The sequence below is a fragment of the Dipteris shenzhenensis genome, chromosome 21, assembly GCF_047967505.1.
Source record: "Dipteris shenzhenensis isolate YYH24624 ecotype China chromosome 21, Dip_SZ_1.0, whole genome shotgun sequence".
Classification (NCBI taxonomy): Eukaryota; Viridiplantae; Streptophyta; class Polypodiopsida; order Gleicheniales; family Dipteridaceae; genus Dipteris; species Dipteris shenzhenensis.
Window position 1 is genome coordinate 23,626,252 of NC_141616.1, and position 19,230 is coordinate 23,645,481.

Consider the following 19,230-nt stretch of genomic DNA (forward strand, 5'->3'; position numbering starts at 1 on the left):
GATGACAACCACCTAATATCTACACATTGTGTAATGAATTTTCCTTTCTTTAATTGCCTTCCAAGAGTGGATAACTGACTTGATGAACCATGCTCTCCGTCTTCCTCTTCCTCTTGTTTATTAGTTGTAGATCTAGCTAGATGAAGGGTTGAAATAGAGCTCAATGAGAGCTTGGTGCCTGGAGGACTTCAGGCTATTCACTTATCATGAAGGGGACAATTGGAGGATGTTGGTATCTAGAGCACTCGAGTTCAAAAGTGGGTTTGTGATTGAAGGTGCTGGTTCCATCCTCGGGGGGGTTAGTCATCATATGTAACCCTATCACATGAGTTCAAGAGAAGGATATTTTTAATATCTAAATTTTAGAGAAATTAATTTACATAAGGGAGTTTTTAAAATGATTTTGGAAAAAAATTATAGATTTGTATAGAAAAAGGGTACATTTTATTAATGGAAAATTTACAGATAAGGGATTTTACAAATAGGCCTTGAACGCACGTAATATAGAGGGTTTATACATAGTGACCCCCATGAGGTTCCATCAGGTGCTACCAAGGATGGAATTGTGTATCAAAATGGTGTGTTGAAGTGGAATTGGACCTAGCAGAGTAGAAGCCACTGGATCAAAAGCCAAGAAACTATGGTGATCCAGAGGACTGCTACATGGGAGCTACTGTAGCATCTTCACCAATAGATTGGGATCGAGCCAATGTGGGTCAGTGAGAGGGGGTGTTGTGGTCACCTCCTAGTAACCTCTCCACCTATGAGCCACCAAATGAGGATTGCATCAGGGGGTGGACCATAGGACAGTAGACAGAGTTTTGGGGGCTATCACAAGGGTAGCAAACAAGCTGCCATGTGGATAGCAAAGAGAGGAGTTCACCTTGCAGAGATCTGAGGCAGGGGTGTCCAGAGGAAGTCCAAGCATGGAGAAGGAAGAATGGTGCAAGAAATCCAAAAGAGAAAGAGGCGATGACATCAACAATAACATCAACATTTGTACAAAAGGCCATGTCAGCATGTATGAACTATTCTAGAGCAATTTCGAAGGCCAAAAGGGACCTAAGCAGATGCATATTTATAGTAGTAGGAAAAGGCAAGGTGTATTGAGGGCAAGAAGGGGCCTAGATCAAGTTAGGTTTGGGTAGGCTTGCCTAGGGCTAGTGGCAACATGCCATGTGGCCAGGCAGGGCCAACCAACCACTAGGAGTATGCCCCATAAGGGGGTCTTCTTATAGGCAGTAGCAAAGTCGAGTTGTCATTTGTTTGGTTTGGCCAATACCCCCCTACCAGTTGGCTGATATAGAGGGGGACCGGTCCCTACAAAAGGGGGGCTTCTGACCTTTATAAGGCATCTCTTAGAGTAGCCATTCAAGGAGTAGAAAGGAGCAACAGAGGATCTTCCTTAGGCCTATATTCAAGAGGTGAAGGAGGCACAAAGAGGCTACAATCTTAGCTCAGAAGGTGCTACCCACCAGGCTAACTACCCAAGTAGCAAGATGGATGGATCATTGGAAAGAGAGTCTACATAAGCTCAAAGGAGCATGCAGCCTCAAAGATCTAGAGGTGCCAGGCAGTTGGTAGGAGAACTTTTGGTAAGATCAGAGGACCACAACTTGGTGGGACTCTGCATCTCTTTTGTATTGTGTCTGCTTTGGATGGAATTAAATATCATTGTGGCTTCTATATTTGTTTTGGATGGTCTATTTGTTTGATCGCATAGTGAAACAGTTCCACGTGTAATTCTAGGCCATCTATCAATCTTCTACTGCTACAGAAGACTCTCTTGTGGGATCACATTTCTAATAGATGGATCAATGGAGAATGCATGGCCTCCCTCTGTCCTCCATGCAACCATCCCCCACATACATTCTTGTTGTATCCTCTATGTATCGGCTACAATGTAGACACTCCCATCCAATTTCTCTACATCTTTGTCTGTGCATTAATGACATCTCCTATCTACATGCATCTACTATAGAGAAGGCAATGGGAATGCCTCCATGTGCCACCATACAGAAGAAATAGTATATGTTCTAATGCATGTAGCTTCTCCATAGACATAACCAAAAGTTGGAGATGACCTCCAAGGAAACGATGGGGACTAGGCTGCTACCTCCAATTGCATGTAATCCAAGTGATACTAGAGGTGCATACAACTCATTTGGCTAGAACCACTCCTTGGGATCCCATTAAAATCTCTCTAAGAGGTTGGAACTCTAATAACCAAAGGCCCCATCTTACCCCACTAAGAGTGAAATGGGGTCGATGGTCCAGTCCTTGCCCAGGTGGCCTAGTACACTCCAACTTTTCCACTTATGTGCCTCCAATCCCTCAAGGTCTAGCTTAGTCTCAGGCTATAAAATGTCCCAAGGCCCTACTCTATAGAGTTTACACTGGTAAGAGACAAGGGATTGTTGGAAAAACTGGATCCTAAGAGGTACCCCTACCCTTGAGAACTGTCTGTACTAGTGGTGGGGGGCCAAGACACTGCACAATCCCTCCCACCAACACTCAAGGATCATTTCATCAATCTCTATCATCCAAGTTCCTGCCCCCTCAAGTAAGAGAGTGCCTACCCTATGCCACAATAAGCTAGACCTAGCTGGACCACTACCATACTGAGTCCAACCAATGTGAGTCCTTTGTCCTAGCATAAATCCCTCTTGATCGTGCACCTTTAGATGCCAAATGAGTGGTTGTATCTCAAACTCCTTTGGGCAAGAGAGGATGGCCTAAATGAGTCTACCAGAGAATCACTAACCAAACCCCATGAAGGCTCCTCATTAAGGGGGAACCCTACATTGTGAGGGAAGCCTCTAAGTAAATTCACCAATGGGATTGCTACCACTATCCACAAATGGGATTACTGCCACTATCCACCTGTGGAAAAATGTTCTTGAGAAGCCCTCGCTAAAGCAAGAGCTTCTTGGGCTTTAAGACTAGGGTTAGACCATGAATCACTAGCTTACTTAGAAGGGCTCTGCACTAGACCTTAGGGTTAATATTGCCAAGTCCTTCCTATCCATGTGTTATAGGACTACATCTACTAAGAAACCCTAGATCTAGTGTTCCTCGTGCCATATAAGCCCGCCCAAAGGGAGTTGCACATTAGGATCCTCTACTACAAAGACAATGATAAGGGGGAAATCCAAAAGAAGGTTCATGATAGGCTAAGAATCCACTTGTGCCCAATATGTTTCCTAAAAGGTGAAGGTATTGTCCAGGATGCTACGTTTCTGAACAAAACCTTATTGTGTGTCATGGATAATATCAATAAGGTGAGGCCTCAACCCGGAACTGCAACCTCAAGACCTTGTCTAAGCTCTTGTAAACATCTCCAAGAAATTGATTTGCCTGCACTATTGGATGTCAAACCTATTCCCGCCTTTGGGACAAGCAAATATAGCCTCAACTCAAGGAGTGAGGAAGAGAACCCGGCGTCAAATATCCCAAACAAAGGGGATTTAGGATGTTCTCCCAAAAGCACCTAAAGAATGACAATGTAGATCATCCTCCCCTGGGCACTTATGAGGAGGGAAGCCTTGAGGGCCTCCCAAAACTTCTCATCAATGAATAGCATAGGCCAACTGTCTACTCAAGCTATAGCACTAGAGCCCAAACTACCTCTCGGGCTACAAGGACCTAGGGAGGCTCCTCCTCTGTTGATAAAGTTCAATGGTCATCTTTAATGTCTCTTGTGGGTTTAAATTTGGCTATCGCCTTCTTGCATCCTTTCCACATCCTATAGGCATCATTTTTTGGAGAAGATCTCATGTAATTTTGCTGAAACAATGTCATTGTAGTGATGACTTCCTCACTTAGGTCTCTTCTTGTCCTGCAGTCCATTAATGCCCATATGATACTCAGATTTGAGTTGAATTGTACTTGATGGCTAATTTTTGGTGTAAGGTAGGAGTTGCATTGGTCCTTTTGATTGATAACACTTCCAATGTTGTGTGCCCAAGGTATTCTATGTAGTGTCTCCCTTTTTGCAGCTATTTAATCTAAGTTGTGCACCCTTTCACTCATGCCATCTTCCAAGTTAGAAAGTATAAGCTATTGTGCATGCGATTCCCAGGGTTTTGGTAGAGTTGTCACTCCATGAATCCTCAAGTGCAACGTAAAGTTTTGAAGATACAAGCGAATAGTCATGCGAACAAACTAACATTGTTGCTTGAAATGCTTCCACTAGCTTTGAGACCATAGCTAATGTTCTTTGCTCTTATGGAAATGCTTTAACGGCTCTAACATGTTTTTCTTGCAATGCTCTAATGTGTGCATCTTCTATCGCCAAGGTCTACTTCTTTGCAAAGATGCATTTTTTGGGATTTTTTTCTCCCTTTGCCAACGTTGCAAATGTGTCTTCCATTGTCATTTGGATACTGTATCATGAGTTTCCTCACCCATTTGACCTCCCCCTTGTACCTTGACCAAGTTTTTCAACTCACTTATCTTGTAGCCTCTATCTGATTCTCTTGCAAAGTGATAATAAACTACATCATACCATAACATATCTTATTTTAAGGAAAGTGAACAAACAACATTGATCAAGTAGTTAGTGAGAGAGAAAACATTGAAAGATTATGAATCACTTGAATAAACAACCAAGGCACCGCTCATCGCTATATCAAAGTGCATACTAGGAGGGAGAAACAAACAAAAGCATGGAGAGGGGAAGGATAGGTCAAAGGAACATCGAGGAGAAGGAAATTACAAATCAAAGGGGAAAGTGGCATGAACATAGAGACCATTGGAACAACTAGGAGAAGGACTTTCAAAAGAATTAGTATGATTGGTAATAACTTTGGGACTTACCAGGACAAGAGATGTGAAATTTTGAGAGCTAGCATGGGAATGTAAACTTTTGGATAAAATTGGTGACCATGTTTGCTAGCTGCTCTAGCCACATGCACCACTGAATTTAACTTCCGTGTGACTCCTAAACAAGCACTATGTGGCCTAATATTAAAAAAAGAAAAAGGCAAAGTGTCAAGCTAGTAGGTTTGATTTGTAGACTATGAAATGCAAACTTCTTTGACATGTTTTGTGGGCCCTATTTCAAGGAAGTGCATGGAAAAGGAAGCAATAGAACATGATAAAAATTGTAATTGAATCTTTTTATTGCATCTATTATAGACTTGTTTGACATTCTATGACACATGGATTATGAAATGCACATGCCAAGCTATGAATATCACCAAGATCAAGATCAATGTTTTAAGACCACCATGCAATAGCTCTATAAGAGCCAAGTCCAAAATTTTTAAATCTTTCTAGTTGTAAACAAAACTAGAAAAAGTTATGGAGCATGTGCATTTACATTCTAATGGAATGCTAAAAACTACCTAAACCATATCAAATGTTTTCTATTCATTTTATCCTTCAGTTGTGAGAAAGCTACAATAATATGCTTTTGAATGAACATTTTCTTGCATGTACGTGTAGACTAATTTTTTGATGCCTTTAATTAAATTGTTATATTTTATATAGTCTAGGATACATATTTCACATGTAAAATGGCAATTGCAATGGTTTATGTTATCAATTAAGAAGGAAGTACCATATTTTGGTCTCATATTCAAGTTTGAATGTGTAGATTAGTTTAGACACCAAGTCTTTCAAGTTTCATTAAGAAACACATGAAATATGGATCGAGCAAAGCACCCATACGTAATTAATTACTTGAACCTGACAAAAAAATGGCTACACCCGATCATAAATATTTTTAAAGCATCACACATGTTCACAAAAAGACACAACTTCATTTTGATAGCAATGCATGAATTATCGGGAAATTATCTTGTCCTAGGGTCCACATTACATTTGCTCTAAATTTTCTTAACTCCATCAACACTTAATTTAAAACTTGTATGAGCTCCACTTCATGAATATACCTCTATGAAAAGGTGGCATTGCAACAATTTATTTTGTTTTATTCTCTATAGAAGGTAGTTCTAGCATATATTTGACAAATATGTCATCATCATGATTGATAGACATAAACTTATGGCATAAGATATACTCTTAGTATGTAGATGCTTCATTGAGAGATTAATATGATTTGATGTGTCTTACTTGGCTCATGCATGATTCACATGATTACAAGTTTTGAATGCTATCTTAATGCCATATTGAGGCCTTTGGAAATGAAAAGTAGTCATGAAATCACTATTTTGTCACATGTAAGGAAACATATGGAAAGAGAGGGAAGTTAGAGACTTGTTATAATTTAGAAATGATCTTGTGGGCCAAGCCTCCAATAATGACCTAATTTTAAAGTTTGTAATTGGATAAAAGACATATGATAGAGAAAATGGCTATGAATCCTTTGAAATTGAAGGTTGTGCAGTTGTAGGTTATGGAGTGCAAGAGGTATAAGAAGAGGGCCAATATTTTGGATTAACTGCGATACTAATTTAAGGAATAGCATGAGAGAAAGGAGAACACATTCCATGATGAGTAAAGAAATTGATTTTTTAAAGATGATGATTGATTAAAAGAAGGGAATATTCCAAGTCTTTTTCTTTTCCTTTATTAATTTGTGGGGTTTCTCAATGGCTACACATATTTAATATAGTAACTTGAGGATGGTGGGGAAGGTTACGTGATGGGCTCTTTTGTTTTGTTATTCTCAAGTCCTTTCTTGGTGGGGATGATTATGTTCCTTTTGGAATTAAGATATATAAAAAGGAAGGATGTTAAATGAACCACATCAAGTGAGCGGAGTGGAGGCTTGGTCCAAAGGCTTCATCTATTGTCTAGTCATTAGTTTCAATATCGTTTACACATTGGGAAATATTATTGGAGGATGTGGGGTGAGGAAAGGACATAATGGGAGGTATGTGGGCCTATTACTAATGGAAAGGGGGTTGCAACTTGTGAAAGGCTAATGTAGTGGGCAAAAGAAGTGGGATGAATTTTTTTAATATAATGAAAGTGTAAGATACGCATAAAAACCAATGGGCTTTGGTTCAATATCTCTTTAGAGATGTCAAAGGTTCCTAGGAAGGTTTCGTATTAGGGAATCATGGATGGGATGTCTTCTATCATCATGTAGTTGGTGATTTATTTATTAGGAACTTTATTTCCTTAGGAACTGGTTTATACAGTTGACGTCCATCCCTTCATTTTAAAGACATTAGGAAGTCACGACATCACTTGAGTCATTAGGAGCCATTAGCTATAACAACTACATTTGTGTAGACCTAGTATTCAACCCAAATAGCGAGAACTTTGCAAGCCTTGATTCTGACGTGTAGCATTTTATCAGATATGGCCAACATGTGGAGTCCATTGCAATATTTTGATTGAAATGACCATAGAATAGACTTGTCTCCTTTTAAAGAGGAATTTCTTACAAACTGTGTAGCCTTGTGCTAGGGGGTTGCTAGCACTTTCATTGCCTTGTGAATGACTTGTTTAACAATTGCAACTGGCCAACTTGACTGAGAGCATAGACGGTTTTTGTCCTTGAAGGGGGAAGTGGGGTTGAAGGATGTCTATGGGGAGGTTAAAAGAGAGATGGATAGTGGAGGTAGTACTATCAATGAGAATTTATAAAAAATGGGGTAGAGGAGAGAGAGAGAGAGAGAGAGAGAGAGAGAGAGAGAGAGAGAGAGAGAGAGAGAGAGAGAAGAGGGAGGGGGGGGGCAAATTCTAGGAGGGGTAGAGGGGGAAAGAACAAAAGCGCGAGGTAAGAGGGTATAATGTAGGTATAAAGTAGACATGTATAATAAGTGTGTATAAAAGGAGGGAGAGTAGGGGTGTATGAGAAGGGAAGGGAGGGGCGCACATGGGGGGTGGGCAAGAGTGGGTGGCGGAGCCATACAATCATGTGCAGGCATGTGCGTGCAGAATACACGGAGGACCCACCCCCACCCAAGCGCATGCCACCTCACTCTGGACCCATTTGCCACCTCACTCTCCCCCCCTTCCACCCCCCCTACTCCCTAGACCCCTACACCCAGGGTCCCCTGCCTGCCCTTTTCATTTTTAATGCTCCCCTGTTTCTTATTGCTGACATCGACATCACCAGTTTAGCTCGTTTCCATATTTGTAGATCGCTCTCGTGTCCAAACATTATTATCACCGGCGTGTCCGTTACAAAGTTATATTACTTTTAGCTCCAGCTTTGATATTTTAGCATCACTGCTGCAAAATCATGGTGCATCAACTGTGGTTCTCCTCATGGGAAAGGAAATGGAGAGCGTGGTGCATCAACTGTGGTTCTCATGAGAAGGAAATGCTTTCAAATATCCGTCCTGTTTTACCCTTTTCATGAAAAAAAGTACTGCAGATTATCTTTGGCGCAGTTCAGTTCAGCTTTTGGTTTGTGCAATGACATACTTTTTAAGTCCTAATAACTTGTTTTAGCATAGTTGCTTGTATTGGCATTGCTTCTAGTTTTTCCTTTGTAGTTTTGGAACTCCTGCATTTAGCAAGCTTTGTTGTACTTTCAGCCATTTTGCGTGACCTGTAAAATGGAAGTTACTATCTGGTGAAAAACTTGGGGCCTTTTAGCCCTTCAACTTCTTCTGCAACTGCTGTCAACTTCTATGTATGATTACCCATTATATTCCGGCAGTCTGCTAACTAGCAGGATTGGCAGGGATTTCTCTGCAAAAATTAAAAAGCACGTTTGGCAGGGATGGGCTAAATTCTAATGAGCTTCTTCTCCTTCTCGTGTTTAAATTGATTCTACTCTTTTCAGACTCTTAAAGGTTTTAGCAGAACTGTGAACTTTTGCTAATAAGAAGCAGGGCTCCACTTTGCAACTAGGAAACCAGAATTAGGAGGTGTAAAAAGGATTTTGCAAACTGAAGTTTAGCAAAACCTGCAGCCGAAACTGTGTTGGATAGAAGGAGTGCTGCACTTAGCAACTTAGGAAACAACATTAGGAGCTGTAGATCGCATTTGTTTAGCTGAATTCACGTACTACTGTATAATAGAAAACCCTGGGGCGGGCACCTAAAACTGGGGTGTTGTTGCTGGATTGAATACAAACTGCATAAGGAAGGGGCGTGTCAATTGATACTAGACAGGAAAAATTTTAAATATCTGAGCAAGAAAAAACTGCATAATGAAGGGACGTGTCAATTGATACTAGATAGGAAAAATTTTAAATATCTGAGCAAGTGGAGAACTGTGCAGGGGAGCAAAGGCAAAAAGCCTGGCAAGGGGAAGCGTAATATATAGATGCTGGGACTGACAAGCAAAAAGAAGACAGACGCTCTCTTGCAGTTTGGGAGAGACAGAGGCCTACACAAGGGCGACTAGACAAAAGGAGTGACTGACAAAAACACACACACACACACACACACACATATACACACATGCACACACACAACAAACACACCTCCTGAGTGATGCTGCTGTTGCCTCTCCTGCTTTGGCTGCTCCTCAATTCCAGTTGCAGCCTTTGGTTGCCCCCGGATCTCACCAGATCTGCTCACGTTCTCTTCCCTGCTCGCATGAGCTGTTCCCTGGTTGTGCTCTGCCTTCGCTTGCTGCCATCTCTATAACGACAGACCGCCCAACGTGACCCCTTGCTCGTATATTATATAACCTTTCTTCCCTCTTCTCTAAGCTCCATCACCACCTTCCCATCTCCCCATCACCTCCCCCTCCCCCTCCTCCCCGTCCCCCCCCTCCTCCTCCTCCTCTCTTCTTCCTGAGCTCGATTCTCCTCCCCCGTGCTTCCTACCCACCCCTCCCACCTTTGCTCCACTACCCATTTATTTTATCCCTCCCCTCGTCCTTGCTGCGTATATAGTTTCCTCCACCTCGCCTCCCACCCTCCTCCTCCCGGTCTCCTCCCCCCGCTACACACTGTTTCCTTGCGCCCTGCTCCTCCGCTTTGTTTATACTTTCTTCCCTGTATTCCTCTCCCCGATCGCTGTGTGCGCTGCTCGACTCCTTCCCACCTGCAGCAGCTGCAGATCTGTTCCTGTTTCCCTTCCTTGCAGGTGCTTGCTTGGAAAGGCGGGCACTGTCGATATGTTGGAAGACAAGCCTGTTGCCTGCCTCTCAGAGGGTTCGAGGTTGGCCTTTCGAGAACGCTATATCAGCCGGCTCTTGCCGGTCCTTATGAATATTCATGAGCAAGGGTCTCGATTGACGATGCATGAGCGCCTGAGGGCGATCAGATATGCCACAGATATGTCCCTTGCTATGACTGCAGGGGGTGTCAGCTGGAGCCGAGCGCTCAGCAGGGAGCTCTCTCTACAATCGGAGAGCAGCAACGCGCTGGGCGATGATAGCTGTACGTCGAGAAAACGGATGTTTTCTCGCAGGTTTTATTCGTGCAAGTATGCGGGACTGTATCTAAGAAACCGTCAGAGAGCAGTGACAACGGCGACCAAAAGACTAATAGCCTCTCGCCTCCACGACTCTGGTGTTTACCGGAATCACCTATTCATCCAGAGACTTAAGAAGCGCTCACTTGTGAGGCACCACCGAAGTAGGCAAGCTGCTTATCTCAAAGCGCTTCACAGCTCGATTCCACATGTTTGCCGGCAGCAGAAAAGAACTCGTCCTCCACGAACGGACGGCTTAGTGACGGAGTCCCAGATCACCAGTCTCCGTTACATAATACCTGGTGGAGGCGAGATGGACACTCCGATGCTTTTGAAGGAAGCTGCGGATTACATAGTGTCCTTACAAATACAAGTAGAAGCCCTAGAATCTCTGGCTGAAGCAGCTTCCTGCTAGATATGTTTTCGTTGGAATTCATCAACTTGTGCCAAACTGTCTCTCTTATGCAGCATGGCCTGCCTTAACTTGTAATTACATGCGGTGATTTCTTCATAACATGGTACAGCCAATGGGCATGAGAGCATGCGTTTCATCCTTGAAGTCCATCTTGATCAGTTTGTCTATCAGTTTTGCGGTCTGAGTTCGGAAATACCTAAACAGCTTGAATACCGTCGATCCTGCGAGTCTTGAATTTTATCGTTGGGAATCGAGATCCTGCCACTGTGATCATTGAACCAATGATTGTATGCGTTGTTGGTCAAGCTGGTTTTCAGACTTGTAACAGCTCCACTCCAACAGGTGCCGACGGCCCTCTAGGCGTAGAATTTCTGGAGTGTTTCACGTTTCTTGTACTTTCAGCCTGATCGATTCGTCGCATTCTTGTGTTTAGAATTGCAATCTTTTGCTTGAGAATTTGGAACGTGCAATTTAAGCGTCATGCGGACCCAGTCTTCTCGATGGAGTTTCGATGTGTAAATTGTATCGACTTTGTGCAGCAATGTGATCCGAGACATTAGCTCGTTGATGAAATCTGAGCGTCTCAGTGAAAAACTGAACGAAATATGGTATAGATAAAGTTTTGAGCGACAATTCTATGTAGAGGTGGTTAAATGCCAGGCTCACCTGAAGGGTTGAAAGAGCGACAATTCTATGTAGAGGTGGTTAAATGCCAGGCTCACCTGAAGGGTTGAAAGAGCAACTGTCAATTGTTTTCAATCACGTGCTCACTTGTGCCACAAGTGAACATATATAAATTCGACGGTTGCGATTATAGTTATAGTTGGTAAACGGTTTATGAACAGCTTCAAACCCCATTTCGTCCAAAATTGTATTTCTGACTTCATAGCTGCACGCCTCTCAATGGCTCCAAGAATATAACATATTATGGAAGACTCAAGATAAAATAATGCTGCAAGCTTGCTAAATTTGAGCTATCAATTGATGCATCATGTACCTTCCAAACTTATCAAGTTTGTAACACAATGACGAATACTTTCTATGCTAGACTTATCAAATGCTAAACCATGATTAGTCTACTTGGTAGATAACTTCACACTACATGTAAGGAAGATAAAGGAGGTATGAATTATTGAGGGGATCCATGCACACCCTATTAGGGGAAGTGGGAAAATCTCTAAAATTAGGGACGATTCAAATTGGCTAAGTAGCAAAAAATGTGTGAATTAATACATGTTTTGGTCAATGAAGGTTGCTAGAAATTCTCACCTTTTGCTTTTGTATCTTAGCAATTTCTTATTGGTTTTCTTATGATGGTATGAAACTTTCTAGTAATTGAATGCAATCCTAGAATTAAACTCTTGAAGATAATGTTGCAAGCTTGCTAAATTTGACCTTTATATCAATTGATGCATTATATATCTTCAAAACTTATCAAGATTGTAACAAAATGACAAATACTTTCTATGCTAGACTTATCAAATGCTAAACCATGATTAGTCTACTTGGTAGATAGCTTCACATGACCTATAAGGAAGATAAAGGAGGTATGAGTCACATACGGGATCCATGGAGGCCCTATTAGGGGAAGAGGGAAAATCTCAAGAATTAGGGACTATTCAAATTGATTAAGTAGCAAAAAATGTGATTTAATAGATGTTTTTGGGAACGTAGGTTACTTGAAATTCTCGCCTTTTGCTTTGGTATCTTAGCAATTTCTTGTCGGTTTTCTTGTGATGGTATGAAACTTTCTAGTTGAATGCAATTGAAGATGTTTGTATGCATTCAAATGAGTTAGGGTTGATTTGGTTTGCAATATGGAGTTACTCTTGTGAATCCTTTTGTGATCTATTGCCATGATTATGGTTTGTCATATACATAATATTTATGACAAGTGCTCCCATCTCAATATGTTGCTAATATGCTCCTAATATGACAAGTACTTCCATCGCAAAATGTTGCTAATACGTATGACAAGTGAGCCTTCCATTGTAAAATGTTGCTAATATGTATGACAAATACCATTGCAAATGTTGCTTACATGAAGTTGTTGTATGTGATGACTACAATTAAAATAATTGAAAATAATAATTATTGAATATAATTTAAATTTAAAAAAGTGCCTCATATAACAAGTCAAAGTTTAAGCAGTCTAGTCCTCCTTCAAATAAACAAGTATTTAACCTTGTTGTAAATACATCGATTACAGTTGGGCTACAAAGAAAGAGCTTATGCAACCATTACAAATTGTCTTTTATGGCATTGGCCTTTTGCTCATTTGGATATTAACTTTTGCTGGCATTAGCCTTTTGCTCATCAATATCCATACTATTCTTTCCACTTTTTTTCTTAGCCATTTCAAGATTTTTTTTGTGCTTTCAAGATTGCACTCTGGGGTATTTTGTCCCTACTACTTTTATTTGGACCTTTTGTTGTGCTCATCTCCATATTACTAAATCCACATGCTCCCAATAGTCTTCATCCCAAATATATCACCCTCTTTGTTCTAATAATTTGCATATCATACTATTGCACCTCATCTTCCTCTGTGGATTAAAGCTTGATATTGCACAAGTACCTTCATATAGTTAGTGGATGTCTTTCTTATTTCCACATCTAACAATGCAACACCTAGCCAAATGGGATGTATATGATCGCTTAGTCTACAAAATGAAATCATTTTATTTCACAACCACCTTTGGTTTGAGTCCTTCTCATAGCTTATTACATGCAAGGCCATAATAATGAGTGCTAATCTAATCTCTCAAGGTTTTGCAAACATAGTAACAATGAACCAATAGTAAATCAAGGCCATCCTCCTAATACTATAATGAGAAGTTTCCACATGTTAATTACCTATGCTGCTACTCTGCAAGGAGTCTTCTTTGTTCACAAGTGTTGCAAAAGTGTCTTCCATTGCTGATTCGATACTAGGCGAATGCTTTCCTCAACCCACACTCTGTTCCTTGTGCCTTGACCTAGCTTTTGGGCTTTCCTGTCTCGTAGCCTCTATCTACTTCTCTTGCAAGCCATGGCAAGCTACATGTTGCCGTTGACGCCATGGCCATGATCAGTCCAGAATCCAGAGAAGCTAGCTGGTGAGGCAAGCAAAGAATAGAAGACAACTTACCCGAAAGAAGACAATGGCAAACCAAAGTCTGCGCAAGGTCACATCGAGGTGCATGTGTGGCTTTTTGCTCTCATGTTCAAGTTTGGAATGTGTACTATAACTTGAAGACAAAGTTTTCCAAATTCCATTGAGCAATGCATAAGTTATGGGTCATATAAGATACCCATATACAGAAAAGTCCCTGAACCTCACCAAAAATGGCTACACCCAAGCAAACAATGACCCAAAGAACTGGATAAAAAGTGAGAGGCAGAAAGTTTTTATTAAAGAGATGAAGAGGAGACGAGCACATAGTTTGTAACAAAACTATTGTATAGAAATGGACCCAAAGCAAAACATTTGCATCATTCACAATAATTTGGATCAAATGAAGGCTTACATACCAAAGTTACACCTATACCAAAACCATTGAGCCATTCCATTCAACTCTCTCTAGTCTTATCAAAGGATGAGGCAACAACATCAAGCCATTCAAGTGATTACTAAACTGGAGTCTTCACAAGCTTTAGCCTGCACCCTAAAGTTCATAGAGTAACAACCCTACCAATACCTCAGGAGACACCCAAGAGGCGATGCTCTCTAACCTGAGAAATGGCCTAGAGAAAGTAAAAGGGGTGCACAACTTAGATCAACTAGCTGCAAAGAGGGCGACATTAGCTATGTTGGTGTCCCCTAAAACAAAGGAGAAATGGCTTGGGTGCACAATGTCAAAGATGTTGTCAATCAAAAGGACCAACGTGGCTCCACCAATGGTTGAACGTAGAGTAGAAACAATGCATGATCATCCCAATGCGAGAAGTCTATGGGCTTCAACAAAATGCAAGAAAAGGAGAGACATCCTAAGTGCGAAAGTCGTTGCTACAATGATGACGTTTTGGCACGAAAATACGAGAGTTTCTCCAAATAAAAAGGACATCTATAAGAAGCGGACGGGATGCAAGGTGTTTGAGGAGCACATCATACACATGCTAGATACAACGCAGGTCAGTGGTGCCTAAACCAGCCCGGTGGTTGTTTGTGATTGAGCTTTGGGATAGTTTACTTGTTTCATTTCTTAAACTAGGCTTGGACTAAATGTGATTGTCCTAAACCAGCCCGGTGGTTGGAAAATCATGCAACCATAGGCTGGTTCAGCTCAATCACTAATGATGTGATTGTTCTAAACCAGCATGGTTGAATAGATGTTAGTTGTTGTCCAGCCAAGTGGCATCGTTGAGCAAAAATTAATAGCAATATATTTCGCAATGTATTGTCATTTTACTAAACCAACCCGATGGTTGGAACATCATGCAACCGTGGCTGCTTTAGCTCAATCACCAGTTATGTGATTGTCCTGAACCAGCGTGGTTGAACAAATATTAGTTATTAACCATCCTGGTGGTTGAAATTATTGTGTTTCTTCGTACTTAAATTCATTAAATTTAATTTCCTGCTATTCGGGTCCTATACCACTATTAAATTATGGAATTCAAAAATGAAAAGAAATATATTGTTATTTTCTTATGGTGAAATTCATAAATTAAAAGCAATATACTTTTTGTTATTATCTAATATGTGAAGTTAAGACCGTCAGGCTAAACCATCGCGGTGGTTGAAATTGTGATTGCTATTCTAAACATGTCCTAAACTAGCCCGGTGGTTGACTACCCTAAACCAGCCCAGTGATTAAAATTGTGACTATCCTAAACTAGCGCAGTGGTTGAAAATTGTTTTGCTTCATTATATACTTTAATTAGATTGTGTTTTGTATTCTTTTAGTAGTAGCAAAGAGGGGGCTCATAATTCTGTTGTTCCTACATGTTGGGTTAGTAGACGGAGTTGTATCTCAAGTTTGTGGATCAGAATTTGGATATTTCAATTGGGTAGAGGAGCTTTGAGCATTGTAAGCCCTGGTACGTCAGGAAACTCAAAGACACGAATGTTTGTTGTACACATAGGCTTTGACCAGGCCCGACAAGCTATGAATGACTTGAGATCTGGTTGTGTTAGAGCATTGCTCCATGGGGATCGATGCCCATGCCTCCCCATGAATGCGCAGTCTGTAGGCCACCTAGATCCTCATCATGTGTTGCAAGGGAGGGCAGATTTTGTAGCCTAAGGTCTCTGCGAGAGCCAGTGGTTTGGTACAAAGGGAGACCATGAGTGGCATAGGATTGAATGCATTTGCAGCACATGCAAGCATTACAGTTTGAAGCTGAAGAAGAAGACATTCAATGTCTGTCCAAATGAAATGCGGGAAGACAACCACGTTGCTCTAAAATGGAGGAGATTTGAAAATGTCGATGTTGAAGGATCTGATAAAAAGAGATGGATCCGATAAAAAGAGATGGCTACTGTCAGATAAGAGCATGCAGCCAAGGGAGCTTGTAGGTCACGTGGTTCAATCCATCCCAAAATATGTGCTTCACAATTTCATAGCCAGCTGGTAGGATAAGCAGTTCAGGACATGCCTTGCCAATTTTCTCGGTGACACTATTGTATCTATCATAGATTTTGCAGAAAATTATTCTTTTCAAGAACAAGATGAGATACAAAGTGCTCACTGGTACAACAAGTAGATAACAATTCTTGTGCATATCACATACAGTCATTTACTTGATTCTTCCATGCCTGATGCCAATCTACTTGTTGCCGACTCATAGGAGTCTAGGTCAGTGCAACACACTTACCATTTCTACATTTCAAATGATAGGAAACATGACACCCTATTTGTACAGCATGCTTTTCTACTGCATTGGGAATGGCTGAAAAAGAAAAATCCCCATGCAGAAAATATAAAACAACATTGGGTGTGGTCAGATGCAAGGACTATAAACACGGGTGGCTCAGCAAACAAAGCCACAACAAGCATGCAGCAAGCCAACACGTAGGCACGACCAATTCTACTACAACATAGGACTCTCCAACTTCTCACATTAGCAATGAGCAGCTCCTCATAGCAAGCAGTCGCCGTAGCCCAGGACTCCATCCAGCAGCGTGCCAGCTAACTACCCACGTGCTTCATGAATAGAGAGCGGAACGACATCTTAGAAATCTGAGGCTTGTCAACTCAGGCAACGAGATGCCTTTCAAAAGTTGTGTAGTCGGACAATAGAGAGAGCAAAACTGTGGTGGATTAACAACCCACATAGTTGCTCTTTGGCATCACAAGTAGTAGTAGTAGGTAGCAGTTCAACCTAGTGGCCATCTCCGAGTAGGCCACGACCTGCAACGACTCCAGTCACATTAGAGCTCCAGCATCATCTTCGAGCAACATCTCCTTCTCACGAGCAACTGCATCCTCCACCCGTCATCCTCGAGCTCCCTCTGTCGAAGCCGCTCATCCATCATTAACCTTCCCTGCATAGCAAACCTTCAAATCTCCAAGGTTCCTTAAAAAAGGTCACGTGGTAGATAAGGTGGTCAAATTTAATTGTGGTTAGGTTCAACAGCCTGGGTTAGTTGAACCATGGTAAAATTTATGTAACCTTGGGTTAACCAACCTAGGTTAAAAAGTCATCACAGTGCCACCTAAGCATAGAGTCCCTTGCTAAGCATAGTATGGAATTGTGCATGTGAATCCTTGTGCCACATTAGCAAAGGCCTTCTCTTCTTCACAAAAACTTTGATAAGGCATAACTTGCAATTCAAAAGGAATTTGCACACACTCCAAAAAAGAAAAAGAACCGATTTTTTGAGCTCTACATGCTGTCAACTTAGATTTTTTGTATGCAATTAGACACTACCAGATTTGTCAATTGGTAAGACCATTGCAATGGCAATACACACCCCAACTATTGAGAAATTCACCGGGGAAGGATTTCATAACTGGTCTACACAAATGAGGTATCTCCTAATGCATCAAAAGCTTTAGAAGACTGTAAAGACATACCCTCGACATACCCACAACACAAAATGATGCACGGAAGGAAAAAGACGAAGCAGCACTATCACTTATTGGATTGCACTTGGGTCCAAACATAATTCATCATATAGATTCCAAGGATCACACCAAAGATGCATGGGATGAGTTGAACACAGTGTTTGGTGCAAAAGCCAAAAACCAAGAAATCCATCTTAAGATTGAATTCTATGGTATGCACATGGGCTTCAATGAATCCATGGCACAATTTGTCAACAAAATCAAAAGCATTATGACCCAACTAGAAGGCATAAATGCAAAAGTAGGGGAGAAAGATGCACTTGCAATTCTCCTTAAAAGCATGCTTGCAGAGTATAGTGCACTGACAACCACTTTAAAGAATTTTCCAGATTTAAAGTTTGAGGAATGTGTATCCTCTCTTCTTGAAAAAGAAAGAGAGTTGAAGGCATCGAAGTCGACATTGACATCGACATCTACATGCAACAACTATAATGAAAAACAAGCACTATTCAGTAAAACATCAACGAAGTGCTACCATTGCAGAAGGATGGGTCACTATCAAAGTGACTGCAGACTAAAGAACAAACCAAAGTGTCACCATTGCAAGAAGCTGGGACACAAGGAAGAATATTGCACATTGAAGAACCAGCAAGTCAACTACATAGCATAGTCATCAAGCCATGAGCCAAAAGGTGACATCAATGGAATGTATTGAGAAACAAAAACCTTGCCAACCTTGCCTATCTTTTGTAAATCAAACCTGACCACCTGAGAGTAGCCATGTAAGCACCGAGGGGAGGTTTTGATCTTGTAACTCACATTTGACCACCTTGCAATAGCCAAAGGATCATGGCACCAAGGGGAGGTGTTGAGAGTTGTGGTGCCATGAGCACATGTAGAGCAAAGGTATGAGTAAAGGGCAAGCTATGACATGGCATGGAGGAGATATCCCACATGTGAGCAAGCATATGGATGTAAGTACCCTCACCTATAAAAGGGAGGTTCATTTGAAGTAATATCAATCAAGCACTTTGCATTATCTCAAGATTCTCTTTATGAGTCCAAGCTAATCTATCTTGGAACCTAATTGACTTGAGTTATAGATCATGATCACTCTTAGGATTCATCCACCTTAGATTAGTGTTGCAATAGAGTGGATTAGGGTCCATAGGAGAGCTCAATCTATTCTTTCACAAATCATTCAAAGCGAACATTGACTCCCTCTAAAAGCACACCTCGAATAGTTATATTTGTCCCACGATCATACTTTTGACTCCTTGACTTGTCAAAAGGGAAACTGGAATATGTCTGCACATCTAGAAAAAAATAAAAATCAAGTAGTATTATAGATGTGAATGGGGAGGGGTATTTATACAGGGTGAAATATTAAGGGTTAATTTACAGGGTGAAATATTAAGGGTTAATTCGGGGAGGTGAGGGAGGCGGAGTTAAAAACCTATGCTTCCCTTATTTCTTAGCCTCCTATGAGCACCCCTCTTTGTAGCCTCTTTCCTCTTTGCCTCTT

The 19,230-nt window shown here is 41.2% G+C and overlaps 1 protein-coding gene across 1 annotated transcript; it reads left to right on the forward strand.

The window, feature by feature from the left end:
• Positions 1–9,175: 9,175 nt before the first annotated feature.
• LOC147888655 (uncharacterized) lies at positions 9,176–11,184 on the forward strand. Its single transcript, XM_087393055.1, has one exon. It carries the CDS (start codon positions 10,000–10,002, stop codon positions 10,711–10,713), a length of 714 nt encoding a protein of 237 aa, XP_087249181.1. The 5' UTR covers positions 9,176–9,999; the 3' UTR covers positions 10,714–11,184.
• Positions 11,185–19,230: the final 8,046 nt, after the last annotated feature.

Excerpts from the sequence above, each read along its gene's own strand:
- LOC147888655 (XM_087393055.1), top strand. The coding sequence starts at position 10,000 with ATGTTGGAAGACAAGCCTGTTGCCTGCCTCTCAGAGGGTTCGAGGTTG.